The 20,134-nt window shown below is 40.5% G+C and overlaps 2 protein-coding genes and 1 long non-coding RNA gene across 4 annotated transcripts; 1 reads left to right on the plus strand and 2 right to left on the minus strand.

Moving 5' to 3' along the window:
• Window positions 1-277: 277 nt before the first annotated feature.
• Window positions 278-3,483, minus strand: bcap29 (B cell receptor associated protein 29). 2 transcript variants are annotated; one of them, XM_067590161.1, is made up of 9 exons: window positions 3,417-3,483; window positions 3,070-3,219; window positions 2,482-2,588; window positions 2,187-2,287; window positions 1,929-2,076; window positions 1,639-1,774; window positions 1,239-1,335; window positions 988-1,088; window positions 278-854 (listed from the first exon to the last, which is right to left on the minus strand). In XM_067590161.1, exons 3-9 carry the CDS (start codon window positions 2,571-2,573, stop codon window positions 819-821), a joined length of 711 nt encoding a protein of 236 aa, XP_067446262.1. In that variant the 5' UTR covers window positions 2,574-2,588; window positions 3,070-3,219; window positions 3,417-3,483; the 3' UTR covers window positions 278-818. The 2 variants fall into 2 exon arrangements, with proteins under 2 accessions (XP_067446262.1, XP_067446261.1); XM_067590160.1 differs by lacking the exon at window positions 3,417-3,483 and having other exon boundaries at window positions 3,070-3,352.
• A 2,570-nt stretch (window positions 3,484-6,053) lies between these two features.
• LOC137183249 (uncharacterized) lies at window positions 6,054-14,690 on the plus strand. Its single transcript, XR_010928433.1, has 5 exons — window positions 6,054-6,419; window positions 11,634-11,686; window positions 12,477-12,571; window positions 13,875-13,923; window positions 14,602-14,690. It is a non-coding gene; the product is annotated as an uncharacterized lncRNA (long non-coding RNA).
• Window positions 13,772-19,468, minus strand: LOC137183248 (G-protein coupled receptor 22-like). Its single transcript, XM_067590163.1, has 3 exons — window positions 19,015-19,468; window positions 16,749-17,918; window positions 13,772-15,754 (listed from the first exon to the last, which is right to left on the minus strand). Exon 3 carries the CDS (start codon window positions 15,748-15,750, stop codon window positions 14,434-14,436), a length of 1,317 nt encoding a protein of 438 aa, XP_067446264.1. The 5' UTR covers window positions 15,751-15,754; window positions 16,749-17,918; window positions 19,015-19,468; the 3' UTR covers window positions 13,772-14,433.
• Window positions 19,469-20,134: the final 666 nt, after the last annotated feature.

Raw genomic sequence — 20,134 nt, forward strand, 5'->3', positions numbered from 1 at the left:
TATATATATATATATATACATGTATATCTGTTAGGCAGAAATGTTAGCTGTATGAATAATACAACAATGTTTAATATATATACATTATATTTTATCATTGACAAAGTGGCCCTTACAAACCCTACCACGTCTACCTGATTGTACAGTATATAATCCAGTATATCTAGCCACCAGTGTGACTTTATTATGAAGCATATTATAGTTTGTAATCCTATGTTGTGTCAATGTGGTGACAGCCTTTTCAATTAGCTCAGCACATCAATGAAAGGACACAATATCCAGGGTTTTGTTTGTTTATTTTTCGTTCTCATTCCTTTATCATAAATATCATACATGCCAGTCAGAAAAGAAAGAAAAAACAATGTGAGAATATTTCTTTTCTTTACGATTGACATCATCTATGAGATAATAAAATTATCAAGTAGCATTGGACTTTAAAATTAATAAAACTGCTTTTGTCTGGATAAAAAGTGTGTAATCTAAAGAAAGATAAGATGCCTTAGTACTTGTCAAATATAAATCATTATTAAATGTTAGCAAAATGTAGCAATAAGCATGAGCCCCTGAGACAAAATGAGAAAACATTTTTTTATGTGAGTAACATGCAGAAAGACATATATTATGTTCATGATACAGAGTTTAGAAAGATGTTTTATTATTTGAAAACCTGTTGCCTACCGTTGGTTTACTCCTATCAATTAAAAAAAACACACCTCAGTCCAAACTTCAGAGGAAAATGACAGTTGTAAGAGACAAATATGGCCTCTGGTGGCCAATTGCATACAGCACACACCCTGTTGAAATTATATTCCTGTTGGTTACTGATCCTTTTTGTCTTCAACACTCTGAAGATTCTGTGGAGCAAGTAAAGGATTAAAAATATAATCACTCCAGTATTAGTATGGTCAGTGAACAGATAGTATTTATGACTGTGTTTTTATACACACATACACTGCATCTGTGTGTGCTTGTGTGTTTCTGTGTTACCTGGAGTTGATGGTGTTCGCTCAGTAGTCTGTCATACTCCTGTGCAAGCCCCTTGGCCTGCCTCTTCATGGCTTCTACTTCAGCGTGAGACTTGTGCACAGCTACACACACACAAACAATACTGCATCTATAAATTGCTTCATCTTTTTCATTCATAATCAATCATCTTTCATAGTATCACAGCTAACATTTGCATGCAAGTCTTCAGAAACTGTAGAGCACCCTGTACAAAGGCAGTGATGATTACTCACCCTCCTCTGCAGCCTTCAGTTGACCTGCCAGCTTCTCAACCTCCAGCTTCAGTTGCTGGTTTTTTGTTGACATGGATTTTTCATCATCTAGGAGAGCCTGAGAACAAAGGATTTTCTTTAATTGCGGAGTTCAAATCGTTTATTTTAATAGCAGACAACAAAGCACATACAAAATACAATATATACAATACACAGAAGCAATGCTCTGTGCCAAATACAGTATTTATCAAATCCTATATACTTTAAAATATGGACATGAGCAGCAAACACTTTAAAAATACTAAAGTTACAGTATGTCATGCTTTTGGTATACAATACAGAAAGTTACAGTATGTAGTATATGTTGGGGAGAATAAACTTTTAGCTGTTATCGGGCTAAGATTAAATCTCTACTTCTCACTTGTTTTAGTATCAGGTTGTCCTCCTTATGCTGCTTGGCTGCTTTGACAGCGCTGTCCATCTGTGCCTGAAGACCTGCACTGTTCTCCATGGTGGTAGCAACTTGGTTTAGCAGTGTGACAACTCGACGCATGATACTGTGATGTGTTCATAGCACAGGAAAAGACAAGAACAGGAAGAAACTGCTTAAAGTTAGGTCAGGCAAAGTGACGTCACAGAGTAAATGATAAAACAAAGATAGCCTAAGTGAATAAGATGTGTTGACTGTCTACGTTTCTACTTGACACTGACAGCCAGAGGAAGATAGAGAACCCAGAGATGTAGAGGTTCCTCTGAGCTCTGAACAGCTTCATGTGGAGGTGGTCGAACAGATTTGGGTTCACCTTGGCATCTTGCATGGGCTCAGGACCTGAGTACTTCTGCACCTCACGGACAGCATCTGAGAGTAGGCAGGTTGACAGAAACATCACTGATGACTGACAGTCTACATAGTATTATGAAATGTCTCATTTACAGCAGACTGATTATTGCTCACAGCAGATTGCTTACCGAGGAAAAGAACAATAAGGACCATGATCATAGTAAAGAAGCATTTGTTCCAGTATGGAGATAACCAGTTCCATATTCTCCAGTTGAACACCAAACGCCATCTACAAAGAAGGTAAAAAAAAAAAAGAGCCTGAGTCATAATAACAAAAGATCTACTTAGAAAAAGATGATAATACTGCTGGTGATTTGTGTGAACATCTTTCAATCCTCTTCTTTAATAACACTTGAAATTTCAATGACTATGCACAGGGCCTGTCTATGTGTTTTGGGTTCGTTTGTTAAATTGCACTACTACCTCTGTGCTGATATGAAAGGTATACACAAGATGACGTTGACAAATATCTCTGCATAGAGGAAGAAAGCCACAGCTGTCCACTGGAGAGTCATTCTGACAGTGATTTCCTGTGGAGATTAACAGGTTAAAATTATCTCTATTTATAGTGTGACTAATAAGCACAAACTGAAATATTACAGACTGTTCTACTCTGTGACACATGCTTCCATGAATGAACATATTTCTTTATAAAATAAAGATAATTACATCATATTATTAAAAAAAGTTCCCATCATAGTGGCAGTGGAATACAATGAAAATACAAAATCACTCATATTTTGATTGAATCTTTGCCTGTTGTATACAGTATATATTGCTATACATTGATGCTTCTTTTATACATACTACATTAACCTTTTGTGCACACATACTCAAAAGCAAATTCTGTAGGCCTCCATGCAGCAAGCAATCTGCAGCAGACATTCATAGCCTTGTTCTATTTATAGGTTTCTACCTATAGACGCTCCTCAGCATAGTATCATCGGCTGGTGTTCTATTTTTATTGAAAAGTCGATCTATGCCAAGCAATATATGGAGTTGTTCACTTACCAGACAATGTTGTGCGATCAGAAGAAGTCCAGAAGAGTCCAGGCAAACGTGCTCGAGCTCACGTGCACACACATTCACGACAGCTGCTGGTGAGCAGTCCTAAATAAAACTCTGCTGGTCTCACCGGTCAGTCCCTTTATGGCCTTCAAGCTGATGAAAAAAAATCTTTCTTTCAAAGTTTTACATTCTTCATGTTCTTCCTTTGGTCTCTATGTCAAAGCTACTTTTTCACAAGTGTGCACTATGTATGTGTGTGTGCGTGTGTGTGCGTGTGCCTCCCCACTCATGTTTCATGCCGTGGTGCAAAAATAGCAATAAGAGGAGGGACACTCAGCTTTTTTACTTACATTATAAAATGCAGTATTTGTTATTTATCACCGACCGTCTCAAATAGACAAGCTGACGTAATTTCAGTATATCTAATTTCCATTTCATACACAAAATCTAGCAAAGCAAAAGTCCACTAGAGGGCGATATTATCTCATAATACAATATAGTGTTTGCACATGGGAAGTAGGTGTTCTGTATTTAATTTGGTAAATTCAAGAGTCCATGTATACCTCATATGCTGGGGAGATATAAAGGCAATCAATAGTGGGTAATGGGTTCAGTTTACACACCAGCTGAATATCAATAGTTGTCACTGAAAGAGCAGATGTAGGCTCTTTCCAAAAGCTCATTCATTGCAAGAAGACTTGAAAGGATTGCTCTCTTTGTGTCTTTGTGTGCTTCTTAAAAACGAACACAAACAGCTATTGGCTTGTTCATAAACACATAAATTGCATGGTTACTGCACTTCAACAAAAAAGACTGAGGGAGTTCTTGAGCGTAGCCTTCAGCACGCTCTCCCTTTTGAGTAATGGAGTTTTTAGACCGAATTCAGCTCCCAGGACTGTTCTGTATATTTTGCCCTCTCTGCTATATTCAGCTTGCAAAGTGTATTCACACAAGCTTCCTCTGTGAAAGAGACTGATAACTGCTATCCTCTTTGACTGCATGTCTCAGGAGTGTTGAGGAGCAAAATGTTTACAGCTGCACCCTGTGATAGCTTTTTGAGAGCGGGCAAATGACTTCGGCAGAACTGAATGTGCTTTGATTGCTCTCCTCTCTGCACCATCTCAGAGGTCGCTGCTCAGGAGACTAGAGAGTCATTATAGTAAAATGCCTGCAATAAGCAGATGGTCAGGTTACGATGATAGTGGGCTTGGTGGAGTGTTGTAACCTGACAGCTCTATTCATTTTATTTATTGTCTGTCAATATACATCCTTGTCAGGATGACAGGAGGTCATCATGCATGCAGACTTCATAAATGCTATCTTATATGTATTATAAGATTATTTTGATACAATTTTTCCTTATTTTTGTTGATCCAGTGATGTTTGGCCATGGACAAACTTTTAAAATGTAATAACAGACATCTGATGCTGGCCACTTGATAATTATATGTATTATTAGCGTATACCAACTGCTGTATATATAAACCATTTCACTCTCTTATCCATGTTCAAGTCATGGTAGCAGAAGGCCAACAAGATGATCTCAGATAATTTGTTGTTCCTGGTCCTGCTGCTCCTGGGGATAGGTGTTTTCAGGCTAGTCAGGATATATAGGCTGTCTTGATTGTTAAGGGTGTAACATGGGGTGTATATCTGAGCCCCTCATCATGTCCCTGAGGGGTAGCACAGATACCCTGCAATGGAAACTTATAATAGCTGCTTGTATCCATGATATCATACTTTTAGTAACTGCCCAAACTCATGACCAGCTGACAGTTGGAATATAAATTGAACTGTAAATTGAGAGCTTTGCCTTCAGGGTCAGGTGCCTTTTCACTATAATGGCCCAGTGTACCACACCAACACCAGCATGCAGTTAGTGCACCGGAGATTTCATGATCCATCTCACCCTTATTTGTGAGAAACACACTCATCATGTCCATGTGGGCCCTGCATGGTTTAGCTCCACCATCAGCTCCATTTACTCCATATGCGTCTCCCCATGTGGATAACTAATGGTTGCAAGAGTGGGCTTCGTATGGGGCAACATGAGCAGGTAGGTGAGGCCTTGGATGTCAAAATTGGACCATAAGTGAGATATGAAGTGCTTATCATGTGGATGTACTGACCTTCATTCCATTTAATTTTCACTGAGCTTCAGATTGCCTCATTGGATGCTGGAGGTCAAGACTACCACCGCTGTCAGTACGTAAGCATCGTCCTTGACATAAATTCAGCATTGAAGAGGTTTGTTAGCTACGACAGCCTGGCGACCACCAGTTCACTGATTACTTCAACTCCTCTGTCCTTGCACAAGGCAGTCAGCCTATTGAAAAATACCTGAGCAAAACTCCTCCTCTCCCCCCCCGACTAAGTTGATGCTTTTCCAGAACTTTTTGAGGTAACTCAACATGCCAAAAGGACTTTGTCTTGTGGCATGTTACATATAGCTGGGCAAACTAGAGTCAAGCTCCTGACATCCGTCTTTAACCTGCAGGCTTCCCTCGTCCATAGTTACAAAGGAATCCACATTAAAAGTGAGACATGAGCCACACTATAGTGTAGATTGTTACATCTGATAAAATAGAAACGTATCTATTCCATGAGACGTTATATCAGTAAACCTTTCTGTGTGGATTGATTGTTTTCTTTCTCTCTGCTGTACTCAGGTCTCTCTTGCAAAAGAGATCTTGATCTCAATGAGATTACCTGATTGGCCTATAAACAGTCACATTGAAGTGACCCTCTTGTCTTGTTCACTGAGACTAACTCCAAGTCAGTAGCACTCAGTTGGGGGCTTTGTGAGTATTCCCACATTCCCATTTTCTAGCTCTCTTCCAAGGCCCTAAACCTTCAGGGCAGGGAAGCGGTTGGCTAAGTTATTTAAAAATCACCCACCTTTAACATAAGCAAATCAAAAGTAATTGCAATTACACAATACTGTTTTTTAATATATTTTCTCACTTATAAAAAACATTAAAAAGGCAGCATCTGTATGTCAGCAGCACAAATACAGGTGTAAAACTGCTACTGCTGCAATTCCTCTCCTTGCCTATTGGTGGCGCCATGTCTAGAAGCGCAGGTCAGAACTGCCGCTGGCGCTGTGGCTCTGTAGTTGGGTGATATTGGCGCCTACCAGCCGCACAGGTGTGTGAAGATGGATTCAAACGTAACCGCGGCGCTGGGTTGGTGAAAGTGACTTCCGTCCATACTCTGGATGATGGACTTCAAAAACATCCGGATCTAAAGAGACGAACTCTATCACTTGTGATGTCACTGTCACCTAGCAACAGAAAGTGGGATTAAACACCAATACTGTCTACTAACGGGGCCCTAAGGACACATCCTCACAGGTCAGTGTTGTAGCTAGCTGTTTGGCCTGCTATAATGTTTGTAGGCTTGCTATCTGAATGTGTTAAACGCAAAGTTCATCTTTTGGCATTAAGTATTTGCTGAATTGTGAGAGAGGTGCTAAGACAGTTAGTTTAACGGCTAAAAGATCGACGCAGCTAGCTACCCTAACTTCCTAACTAGCGATACATAATTTAAACTGACTGCGTGGTTATTTTGATTTTATTTTAATAAAAACATTGCTCTGTCTTCTAAATTTATTCTATTCTATTCAAAGGGGCTTTATTGGCATGGGAAACATACTGTACGTTTACATTGCCAAAGCAAGTGTGAAATAAAAACAAAAATAGATAGTAACAGATAAGTAAAGATAACTTCAAAAAACAGAAGAATGTAGACATTGCAGTTAAATATAAATACAAATAAGTGAGGACTGTTTAACACTGCAATAATGTAATTTTTTTTTTAGAGAAATAGCCTATATTTCAAGATATCTGTTCAGTGTGTATGTGCATGTAAATTAACATTCACTCAGTAACATTAGGTCAAATGTTGTTGCTCTCTTTGCCTTTCCTTGGTATTGACCATAAGTAACTTTGTCATCTTTATGAAATTTCCGACTGGTAAATGCTTCCAGAAAAACCACTGCCATTCAAAATGCTTAGTTTTTGCAGTTTAAAACAAAACATGTTGCCACACAGTAATGACTGGATTTCTCCAAAATTGACCCAGAAACTGATTTAAACTGGGATGTTTTATCAGGTATTTATATCAAGTGTAATCCTGAACTTAATCTCAACATCAAGCAGTGCACGACTGCACACAAGTCAAGTCAGTTTTATTTATAAAGACAAAACTCACAAATTACATATTTGCCTCAAAGGGCTTTACAGTCTTTACACAGTATGACACCTGCTATTCTTGGACCAAAAGGATAACAATTTTATGCCAGGTGGTTGGTTGTTTCATACAGAAATTCACCTTGGTTGTTGTAATTAAGTTCTCTCCCTACATTTCTACAGTATGTACCTTTTTGACTTTTTGTCAAAAAAAGAAAACAGATTTTGTCTGTTTTATGTCCATCGAAGCCTTGTAAGCCCTCCAACTGCCAGGTACCTAATGGAGGAAATGATTAGGAAGTTTACTTCCAGAAGCCTGGGCACTCGAAATAACTCTGCTGTGACATGAGGACACTTGAGCCCCTTTCACACATGCACTGCAACCCTGAAATTTTCTGGACATTACCCTGAGGAGCTGTATGTGTGAACGCAAATGTCCGAATCAGTCGGACCGGACATTAAATGGACTTTACCCTGCCAGCTCCTTAGTACAAGTCTGTAAAATGTCAGATTAAGCCCATGTGTGAAAACAGCAGTGGACTCTTCAGATAATTCACTATGAGTGAGTGGGCTATAACTGCTCTCTGCCATAAGTGTAACAAAATCCGGCAGTAACAGAGACGGTATGAGTAATATATCAAACAGCTGTTGAACAAGCAGAACATAAACTTACTCCCCTCTCATCCACAGCTGCTATTTTACACGTGTTTACACATTATATTTTAAATACAGCAGGCCAGCTAAGCTAGGCCTGAATGCTCTGTTGTGAAGCTATCACTAATGGGAGAGAGGACTTCCTGTGATTTCCCATAAAATAAAAGCAGTTTTATTTCTGGTGAAAAACTTAAAAACTCTGATTTACAACCACAGTGTACTTTTTGCGTCAAGTCCTGCCTCCTGCACCTCTCGCCTAAACCAAACGGAGTATTTCCAGTAAGTGAGAGATCTCCTGCTGCATGCTACATGTGTGAAAGGGCAACTCCGGAAAGTTCATATGTAAAAACGGCTTCGGAGGACAATTGACTCTATTTAAAATGTAATAGTCTGTTTTGTTGTTATTGCACAATACTACTCAGCAGTGTCAGACTCAAGCTGCCAGGCTGTGTTAGTGAGCTCTGATATGGTGGTCTCATTCATATCTCTCCACATGGAGAGAAGAGTGGCAGCTTCACCAGACAGTAGTCATCACTGTGAGAAGAGCTGGAGGGCAGCAATCTTCTCTCTGCTGTCTCCCCGCTCACACACAGTGGTTGACACTCTGTCACTGCCTGATAAAACAATTGGACTGACACATGGCAGCGTGAATATACTGTATGAGCATAGCTGCACGTGCAGGAATATGCACACACGAAACACACACTGACTGGCAGGTGCACATACGCAGGTACTGGGCTTGCAGCCATGTAGGCACAACACTTCTGACTTCTTTTTGTCCTTCACATTTTTTGGTTTAGTGAGATAAGAATATACTACTTGCTCCCTTTGTCTGAGCCACGTTTCCTGAAGGATAATTATGATTCATGGTATAATGCCAATTTACATCAAATGTAAAATTCTAAAACGTTTTATGACCATGCTCGATAACATAAGCAATGTAAGCTTGTCGTATGGCCTACTTCTCATATAAAAACCATGATAATGCTCTTTTTAAAATTATAATACCACACTGTGCTACTTGCGTACATTAGCATGGATGTAAAGTTGCTGATTCAAGGATTAATTTGTACTTTGATATAAGCTGAACAATTAATTAAAAATTTATTGAAATTGCAATATGGCCTACTGCAATTTTCAAACCGCAGGTGGTGCAATATTCGTTAAAGGAGAAACGTTTGTCAAAATACCATTTTAAATTAAATATTGTCATGCTGCAGAGATGTCCTAGCCTACACATTGTATTCTACAGACTTAAGAAAACATCTTTGTTTGGTACAGATCCCTGCAAAAATCACACCATAATCGTTTTAATATATTTTTCACTGAAAATGAGAATAATGATGTAAAAATGATCATTCCCTCTAATTTCACAAATCAGTCAAAATAATTCAAAATTGTTCAGCCCTACTCTGATGTAGAGTGGATGATAAAGGAGAGCACTTGATGTGTCATTAAACATCTGTCCTTGGCTGATAATGACAGAGAACTGTAATCTACACAGCATTGATTTTAAAGGCAGACTGGTGTGTTATTTCCTCCAAGACCGCACAATGATGCCATTAAGGTCATAGCAGGTAGAGGTCACACTCCATTGTATCTGTCTGCCTTTTATTCCTGCTTTCTATCTCAGCCATAGATTTTCTTGTACAAAGATTATGGGTTGTATATCAGAGTCATATATCTTCCAACTCTATAAAGTGTCCTTCCATCTCTCCAAATGTGGCTTGGTGAGAGTAACATTTGGAAAATGACCACAAGCAACAATTTGTCAAGCTGTACTGGCTGGTGTGCTCAATTCACTTTCTTCTTCTCTACGATAGCAGAATTACAGTTGAGCGTTCGCTGACCTAATGCAATAGAGGCTCCATACGGACAGAGTAATGTGATTTCCCAGGCTTTTATTCTGTGTCTGAGGCTGGATAGAGAGGAGCCCTGAAGAGATGGCATCTGAATTGGGGATGGCTGCTTAAGAGAGGCAGCCATTGAGCGAGAAAGGGAAAGACATAATGCTTGTGACATGGACCGCAGCAAGTAGCTGCCGTGATGTGGAATATTGGCGAGAAGGATAAGGACACACCAGGGTCAAGTGATTCTAATAATGTTCACAGTGAAGCATCGTTGAACCTCTGCTATTGACTATGGCGGTGTATTGACCTATTTTCTTCTCTGCAGGTCAACTCAGGTTAGAGGTGTAGTGCTGGTCTGCTAACTTATCCAATATGCTAACCAACAATGCTGACCTTGAGATTTGTAGCCATGGCAGCAGTTTGTTAATGTCAATATCAATGAAAGTGGTCCCAGAACGTGGAACTACATACAGTACAGTCAATACGCTTTTCTCAAAACATTGCTTGCCCATCAGTACATTGCTGATTTACTTGAAGGAGACCTGCATTTTACAGAAGGTTTTTTTATTATTTTAAACTATAAGCCCAGTGTAGCCATACAATCTTCCCACTTGCTGACATTTTTGGTGTTATATAAAGAAGAAAAAGGAAGACACATGAAACTAACTGTCTAAATTGTATAACTTTGGTGTAAGTTACCAGTTACATGCTAAACAGAGCATATTTATGTCATGTTGGTTTTAAGTTCCATTAAGCGTTGCTTTTTGATATATTGAAACATTTAAGTCCCTGTAATGAATGACTCTATTGCTGTTTTTCCGCCTTGGGTGGTCAAAATTACGTAATGCAGCTTTCAAGTTGAATTATATTTCATCATAAAGATGACACAGAGACAAAATTGAGGTCACATATAATCGCCTAATGTCCACCAGAATATTTAACAATGTACCCTTAAGCTCTGCTTTCGAAAGATATTTTGGTACAGATTTAGGCGGTGTAAGTATTTCAAGAGCTTACAAGAGCACATTTTGTACCTATTTGACAGGACTATGCTATTATAAATAAAAGTGCATCCACTCTGATCTTGAATCAGTGTTAGTTGTGGCCTGGCTCAGGCCTCTGAATCTCTGCCCACTTTTAAAATATTGCTGAGTTTTTCATAGTTCTGGATTTGCTGTCGTGAAAGGCTTTTCCTCCAGTTGGAGAAACTACTGAGCCAGTCAGCACCTTTTTATAGGTGGGACCAAGGTTAAGAACGTCACCTAATTGTGCCAGAGCCAGAATCCAAGCAAATATAGAAACAAGCATGGATACAAATCGGTGCAGCTTTCGAGGCTATAAATGAAACTGACTGAAATAACAGCTATTAAGCCGGAGCAACGCCATGCATTGAAAGCACACCCCCCCAGAGGATTTCCAAAAAGTTTATTTTATAAATTGGCCCTCAGGTTCTTGTGGAAATACAGTATAAGGTGATATATAAGGAACGATTGAAATGGGCCTCATACAAGAACCACTCATACGAACAGATTTGTGGAGACAATTTGTGGCATTCATCAATTTTCTGGGATCATGAACAGCTTCCCCAACACCCTTCTTCACAAGGGGAGAAACACTTGTTTGATTTACAATTATAACATCTTAATCTGAATGAATTGGGAGTTTAAATATGATACCAAAATCAACTGAAATGAAATATATAACTAAAACAAAATTAATGCAAAATTAATATTCTGTTCACCATATAATCATCATAGTGTCTTTAGATTTTATGATTTTTATTGGCATATTTTGGCGCAGCAACTTCTACATTTTTACAGTTGCTAGGAAACTTCTCTCTCTCTCTGATAGCTGCCTCCGTGTCTCTCTACAGGTCTGTGTCCGTGATCATCTTCTGTTGGAGCTGACAGTGCAACATCACCTACTGTAGGCTATAATATTCTCTCCTCTAATATCACTGTCTGTCACACGACCGCCTCTCATATTAGTCATGGAACGATTTGCTATGGAAAGATGTTTTTTACCATCTAACTTCATGTCAAAGCATTCCCTCTTTATTTCTGTCACAGTACAGTTCTGCTCTGATGACATGTCGATGTATCAATATTTACTCATTGTTTCGGGTCCCCTACTACTGACACTCATGAACTTATTATGTTTTTGTCTGCTGATTTCTGATAACAGGACTTGAAGGTCTGTGGTGTGAAATTCTTATTTTTACTCTTTGCCACAATGAAGGATCAAGTAAAAGGGGGTGAGAGGCTTCAGGTTTCAGTGATAAGTGAGACTGAAATACCCCCTTTCAAACAAAACGTTAACAAAATGGCAATTCAGTCAGAGCATCATGTTCTATTGCTTGTGCTTAAAAAGCCTTTTTGGCTTAGCCAGTGGGGCTGGACCTCAGAATGGAAAACAAATTGTGACCTCAAAGTCTGGTTGGTGTAAATAGTATTGGTCATTGAGAGGTAATTTTAGAAGGTAATCAATTTAAATGATTTCTTCAGCAGCACTGATGAAGTTTAGATTAGTACCTAACATTTGAGCAGAGATCTAATTTATAGTATGTATTCACCAGGAATGGAATATGAGCAGGTAGTTGTGTTATAGTGCTAACAAAAATAAGTCTATATTCAGATATTGATACCCCACCTTTTGAAGTTTGCCTTCTAAAATTTGGATTCTTTCATTAATGTGTTAAATTTGTCCTCTGGCTCAGTGTTTCATCTCATAGGTCATTTTCCCGTCCCTGTTGGCTAATCTGTCACTGGCTGTGATCCCATCTCCACTCTCAATCACAGACGTGCCCTCAAGGTACCATGACATCCACACTGCCTGTTTACAGCAGGGTCATAAAGAACCTTGCCTGCATCAATATTCCCATATCAGCCCCCTCTGTTGCACTACAAACCACACACTCACAGCCAGAGAAGCATCTGATCGAGGTTGTGTAATCGTTCTGGTAGCCAACAGCCCTGTGCTCTCAGGATCTAAAAGGCTCTTCAATTTTCTACTGTACCTGAGACAGTAAAGGCATAATAAGCTCATTACTGAGATAAATGCTGTGGAGTACAGCATGCATTAGTCTGTGTGTGTAATTTCATGCACGCATGTGAGTGCACTGTATATATCCACATCAGAGAGAATGTAATCCTTGACCAGGGATTGTAATGAAGTGAACCGCAAGGCTAGCTGAGCATGGTTTTATATGCTAATAGCTATTGTAACTCTGAATCTAGATTGGCTATTAGCGTGCATACTGAATGTAACAAACTGACAGTTTTTTCTCGTGGATCCTTACTACTGAAAATCTTCTGCAGCTGTATGAATAAATTATTCCTACTTATTTAGGGCAAACTTCGTTCATGGACATGTTAAGCCAAAAATACAAGGCTGGCTGCATTATAATCTACCACCAGCAGCCACATGGGAAATACAATTTCACTGTCTTATTCCTTGATAAACAAAGGAGGACACACACTGGCGGGGAAGAAGAACTTCATTATCTGTTATTGTGTATTTTTAATAGAATCTTTTATTAGGCTTTAAGACCTTTGCAGTAGTTCTTTATTGCAGTTATGGATTTGCTTATTTGGAGAGAATTGTTTGACTAGTGTTATTAAAAACAGACAATTTGATAATACAAACATTTTCAACATTTTCCTTTAGTTTCATTAAATAACTTCCAGCAGAAAACATATCATCTGAGGATTCTATTCTTTTTGAATTAAAGCAATATTTGTTTTGCTTTTTTTTACTCTGCTCAATATGTGCTCTCCCTGTCACAGTCCCTATCCTAACATGAAGTCATGCTCAATTCATCACACCAAAATAAGGCAACTGTAGATTTTCCATTTGGCTCAAGTGACTGTTAAGCGAAACAGACTTGGTTTTGATTACATCTGGTTCATGTCAAACGAGATGATGAGGACCACGGTGTTCTGTTGTGTATGAGAAATGTGAATGTTCCTCTTTTACCCTAAAAGCAGTGATTGTTAACAGCACCTCCATAGCTTCTGAGCTATAGCAACATAGCACATTACACTACTTTACTACTTCCTTTCCTTTCCTACCTCTCCACGTTTGACCTGTCTTTGTTGCATCCTCATACCTACAGTCTCATTTCAGTCTGCGGGCCTCCCCTCAGAGGGCTTCCAGGCAATAAGGTCAGTGGTCACTGGGGAATGCAGGGTCTGGTGTCAGAGCAAGTGGCATGGTGATGAATGGGAGTAATCTCACAGCTGTTACAGAATCACAAACACTTTACTTGGGGGAGGGGGAATAGGAAACCTTTTGCTGCGTTAGGTGAGTGAACACAAAATTTATTATAAATATACATTTACATAACAATTCCTATTTCTCATTTCTATATATTTATATATATATACCTTGTTTCCCCTATACTGTACATGTATTCATTATGTACACAATGTACTGTATGTTGCTACCATTACAAAAAGCCATGCAATATCTACAGTACAGTATATGGTATATCTATGAAACCTACTTTTGTTCTCAATAAATAGTAATAAATTATCCACCTCTTGTTTTTGTACATTCTATTGCACATATGATTTACATAACTGCTTTGGATTAACATTTTCCCTTTTTCATCATGACCTGATGTCAGTTTTAGCTGCTTTTATTGCCTTTATATCCAAAAGATATGAGTTCCATCACTCCACATCCTCAGAGGACAGACATTTCTGTCTGGCGTCTTTGTCCTCAAATGTCACCTTTTTGTTCCTCTTTGGGTCGATCCAGGAGTTGTGGATAATGGCATTATTAGGAGTAGGATCTGCCTCAATGATCGACACCACTCTCTTCTTCATCTTGCTTTTCAGGACTTTCTGGAACTTCTGCCTAGTAAAGGCATAGAGCAGAGGGTGAAAGATAGTGGTCCCATATGCCATGACCAGAAAGCCCAGTCTCAACTTGACCATCAGGTCACTTGGGCCCACACTGAGGATGACTGTGTTGAGTACTGTGATGGGCGTCCAGCACAGCAGGAAGGTAGACACAATCAGGAGAGACATCCTGAAAACCCTTTTTTGGCGCTCTCGCCTCTCGCGATGGCGCTTCACAGCTCTGCGCAAGGCAATGATGACAGAGACAGAGGTACGCATGCCCAGTGTGGGGTTTCGGCTGCCGCTGCTCTGGGATCCATCTGTGGCCTCTTGCTGCGTTGTCATGGCTGTCATGGATGGACGCTTTTTTCTGCGGGCCTTCTTCTTCTGTGAGGCGTGGAAACGTGTGCCTATACGAATATTGAGTGCCTGCAGGATCTTCGAGTAGGTAATGAGCATGACAACAGCAGTAAAGAAGAAAATGGGAATCTGAGCCAGCAAGTGGTAATAGAGGCCAAGTTCTGTGTAGTACTGGTTAGTGTGGACCACGTTCTCCACTACTGTCTGGTTGAGCTCAGCATGGCCCTGGGCAAAGAAGCCCACCTCAATAAAGGGAACCAGAAAACTAACAAAGGACAGCACCCAAATGGCAGCCAGCAGGGCAAGGGCACGGCCCATGGTCAGAACCCGGTTGGCTGGTTTGACTGAGATGTCATAGCGATCAAGGGTGATGGCGAGCACATTAGCAGCTGTGGCAACACTAGCAAAGGAGACACAGGCCTCATGAAAGCAGCAGACGAGGGCAGTGTCTCCCTCCAGAGAGAGCAGTACCACCACAATGGTGAGCGGGATACAGCACACACAGACCAGCACATCCAACACATGGAGGTTCATAGTGACAATGTTACTGACAGAGCTAATGAGGTTTGACTTCATACAGTAGAGGGCAAGCACGGTGAGGTTGGAGCTCAGGCCCAGGAGGATTTCCAGCATGAGAAAGCCAGTTAAGGAGACCTGGAAACTAATGGGATAGGGATACGGACTGGGTGTTGCAGGACTCATGGTGCGGGTGATGGGTTCTGTGTTGTCGGTGACCGTGACGTTGCTCATGGTGGCTTCTTCTTTCAGGCAGGGAAGGATATGCATTATCCTGCATGTAGAGAGAAGAGAGATTTATGAAAAGGAAAGAAAAGAGGTCTGTGTTTGTGCATCTTTAAAATGATGTAATTAACACACACATGAGAATATCTTGTCAGATGGACTGCTGCAAGATATCAAATGATAAGGAAGCATTTTGGATTTGAATGAGAAATGCTGAGAGCCAACACTTTAATGGAGCTGGTACTTTTCCTGCCATGCCCTGCAGATTAGATTGTTTCACTACGTACTTGGCATGACTAACTAGTAACTGTCTTGCCCCTATCAGCTTGTACTATTGTTGTAACCATCCTTGATCAGACTGTTGCATCCACAGTGGAGGCACATCACATAAAATAAGCACTTTTGAACAAATTAAATTCTTGGTTTGTTTTGGCTTTGCAGTGGCTTAGCTGTTGCTTCATGTACTTTTTGAGCCTTTACTGAACAATGCACTCAAGCTGACACAGTTTTAATGTATTAGCATTTATGCATAATGAATATGGACCAGAGGTCATGAAGGTCATTATGAAGAAAGCAGATTTTAGCCCCATTCGGACACAATTAGTATTCCAGGGGGGAGGCAGGTAATAAATTTTTCGTTATGGTCCACTGTAACAAAACTTATTTCTTCATTTTAGTCATTGCCAAGTTGCAGAAGGTGGTTCATAATTGACAAGAATACAGTTCTGCAGGAAAAAGAAATGTTTATCTCATCCCCAGTGGGCTTCCAATTCTCACAGATGCACTTTAAAAAACAACTAAGAACTAAATAATTGAAAATCCAACGAGTGCACCAAAAAACAGTAGGTATGACATTAGGTGGGACTGTAATTAATATTGGATTGGGGGGGGATTTAAATACACATGCACTCCAGACTGAATTAAAATAACTGATTAGCACATGCAATATTAAAATCATTCAACCTCCCCTAGAGAAATAAATCCAATCTGAATGAGGCTCTAGATGACAAGGAGAAAAACAAATGGTTTCCAGTCATATTTACCCTTCCCTCCAGCACTATCTGAGTACCGGGGCTGTGTAATCAGGCCATAGAGTCCATGTTAGATCCACAGAGACGAGCATCACATCCAAACATAGCCAGTGGAAAAGTGTTTCCGCTTCAGCAGAGCCACCCCTGTGAGGCTTTTCCTTTCACTGCTAGTCCCTCCCGGACAGGCTGACAGCCAGAAATGCACCTGTCCGTCTCACCAAAGACTGTCTATGGGCTGCCAGCTCTTTCTTCCTGACCTCGGTGGCAAGAAAGCTAGGGAATCAGCCAACTGCATCCAGTGGAGGTGAGAGAATATAGTCTAATGTCCTTTACAGACTTTTTTTCAGACTGGTCCGTTTACTTTGGTTATGGTGGGAGCATTGACTGATGAGTGGAACAGGGATAAGATGTCGGAGCCACCTCCTGTTTATAATCTCATGATATTCCCAGGCAAGAGGGACACCGCCAACCAAGAAAACAAAAGAAACACAGACTCTTTCCTTTGCACAAGGCTGGAATGCACTGCTCATAGTATGATCCAAATCCTTGCTTTTTGCTTTTTTGTCCCCAGTGAGAAGATAGTAGTTAGATCTGTAAATCTAAAAAAAATGTTACATCCATTAGCTTGTATTCCAAGTGACAGAGTTTGTCAGTCAGCCATAGATTCCCCAGTGCACACCATAGTAATGTCCAGAATCTGTCCAGGAGAGGTCAGTGCGTCCGGGCAGCATCCAGGCCCATGCCTCCCCTGGGAGCACTAATGGAACAGGCCTTCACTGTCCACCTTTCTCATCAGTCTCTGAATGCCTGGCTCCAGCCGCCATTGACTTGTAAATCGAGCACAGGTCTCCAGTTTGCCCCTCGACATTTTGAACCCTCAATCACTGGAGATTGCGTGAGTCGAGCAGATTATTACAGTGCATGTATGTCCAATCACCATAACGTGTGATCACCATGACATTTGTGATCAGCAGTATTTTTACATGCATGGGAGGGGGGTTGATACAGCGATTTCAGTAGAAGGTCATCCTCATGAGGAAGTGGCAGTGAGTTCATCAGACAGAGAGCCTGCCATGTAGATTTACACAAAGATGCTGCACAAGAATCAGACTTAAGGCGGCGGGACCTGTATACTACATCATCCGTCTGTTCTTCAATCCCACATCTTTCTTACATGGTGACCTGAAGAGAGAGAAAGGAAAGGGTAATGGGCAATAGAGATAGGGAGAGAGAGTAGGAGGAGTAGGAGAGGGAAGTGTGGGGGATGCGTTAGTGAAAATAAACATTTCCTAAGTAGAGAGGCGACAAGGAAAGTCTCATTAGCATAGCAACAAGCCTCTGATGTCTTATCATGTTCCTGTGCATCGCCTGATGCACTTCACATCTTTGCTATTGCATTAACATAACAGTAGCACTATTAAAGGGCTGCATGAAAGCAACTGGTATTTTACATCTCAGCCACCCATTTTCAGATTGAAGATTAACTGTAGTTATATTTTGCTATTCTTGTTGCGTATAGTGTAAATTATTACGGGGATATGCCTGTTGTAAATTATTCTATGTCTGTTGTACAGCCACAGTGGTGATGAAATGGTCATACAATTTTCATGATAGGGCAGACTTGCTTAGAGCTTTAGCGCAGTGTGATCCTCGGGGAACTTGTCATAAAGACAGGGATGCCTCCTCGTGTGTCAGTATACGTGATCCATGTAATCTCTTCAGAGGAACATGTCGGTCATTCTTCAAGGTTGTTTCAGAGAGGGATGCCATACTTTAGCCACAATGTCAGCACATATGAGCAATAAGTACCATGCTTGTGTTCCATGAAAAAGAGATTGAGCTTGCATACTAAATTCTGTAGGAATATAAGTGCACTTTGCATATCAAATTTCTCGTTTGGCAAAGCCTCACTGTTCTGAATATAATATAATTGTTTAATTTAATCGCTGCACAAGGAGGCTGTTCAAGTGTATTATGTTTACAGCAACATCTACTTGGAATTACAAGTTTAAGGCTGAGCATACAGTATTTAAATCAATTACAAGTAGGTTTCACTTAAATCACAGCAGTATTTTTCTAAATAAAAGTCTTTCAACATAAACTGAAGTTACTCAGGAAATGACATTGATAATGGTTTCTAATCCCGTGCATTTGTTTTTTTGTTTAATGGGGATGATTGTCGTTCAGTTTTCTTCGCTTTCACATACGTGCCGCTCAGCTGAGTGCTGTAAATCAAACCAATAAGTAGAGTGCCCCATCAAAACACAGCAAAGCTCACCATGCAGGGTAAACACAGACGCTCCGGAGCTGGTCCATACACCACGCTGTCCCCTCTGCTTCCAGCTCTGCAACAATCTAGGTCGACTGATACCAACTGCTGGTTTATCATCTGCTCCTTCCAGCAGTAATCCAAGAATTAGGAATGAATATTGATGAACATACACGGGTCACACAACTGACAGATGTTCTTTCCCTTCCTGAGTCCCGCAGAGAAAAAAAAAACATGTCCATAGAGATTAGTCCTGACAGGGATGTTGGTGGGATTCTTCTTTTCCTCCCTTTGTCCCCTTTTTTTTCCTCTCATCCATCCATATGGACTGGTGTGTGAATACTCCTCATCTCATCAACTCTCTGTTGCGCTCCCTCCCTGCCTAACTGTCTGGATAGGAGTGCAAACCATCACACTCTTGGTATCTCTCTATCTCCCGCTCTGCTCTCCTCTCTTCTCTCTCTTTCTCACTCCCTCATCACCCCCCCACTCCCCACAACCCTCCCTCCTCTCTTACTGCGGAGGTTTGCAGTGCTCCCCCATTCCTGATTGGTCTTCTGTAATAGGCTTAACCCTTTCCTCTCCAGCTAGGGGAGGTATTTCCTATTGTTCTGACTCTATCCTCTCTTCTCTGCCAGTAACTGTGACATCCCGTGTGGGGCTGTAGTGATTTGGAAAAAAGCTTCTACTACGCTTTTGCACAGGGACTCTAGATGCCACTGCACTAAACACAGAACATGCTGCAGAGTCGGATAGGCAGAGTGTTGAAGGCAAAATAAAAAATGCTGGCATGATGTATTAATTAGCTTTGTCACAATGTAATGAACAAGTAATGTGTTTATGCACCGTAGGGGAAACGATGAGGATGGAAAGCCTGTAGAGAGAAGCAATATTTTTTGTATTGATTTTGTGTACATGCATAGGTCTTAATATGCGTGTGCAAGTGAGCATGAGAGGCAGCGAGACTGACAGAAGATAAATTCTTGCAGCTGTGAGTGGGAGAAATGGATTATGCAGGAAAGAATGAAAGTCAGAGAAGAAGAGATAGAGGATACTGGATCAGATTGATAGTTTCAATTAAGTTGCTCTCTCAGATCAGTAAGAGGTTGACCACCCTCGATTCTTTTGT

This window comes from Thunnus thynnus, chromosome 5, assembly GCF_963924715.1.
Source record: "Thunnus thynnus chromosome 5, fThuThy2.1, whole genome shotgun sequence".
Lineage (NCBI taxonomy): Eukaryota > Metazoa > Chordata > Actinopteri > Scombriformes > Scombridae > Thunnus > Thunnus thynnus.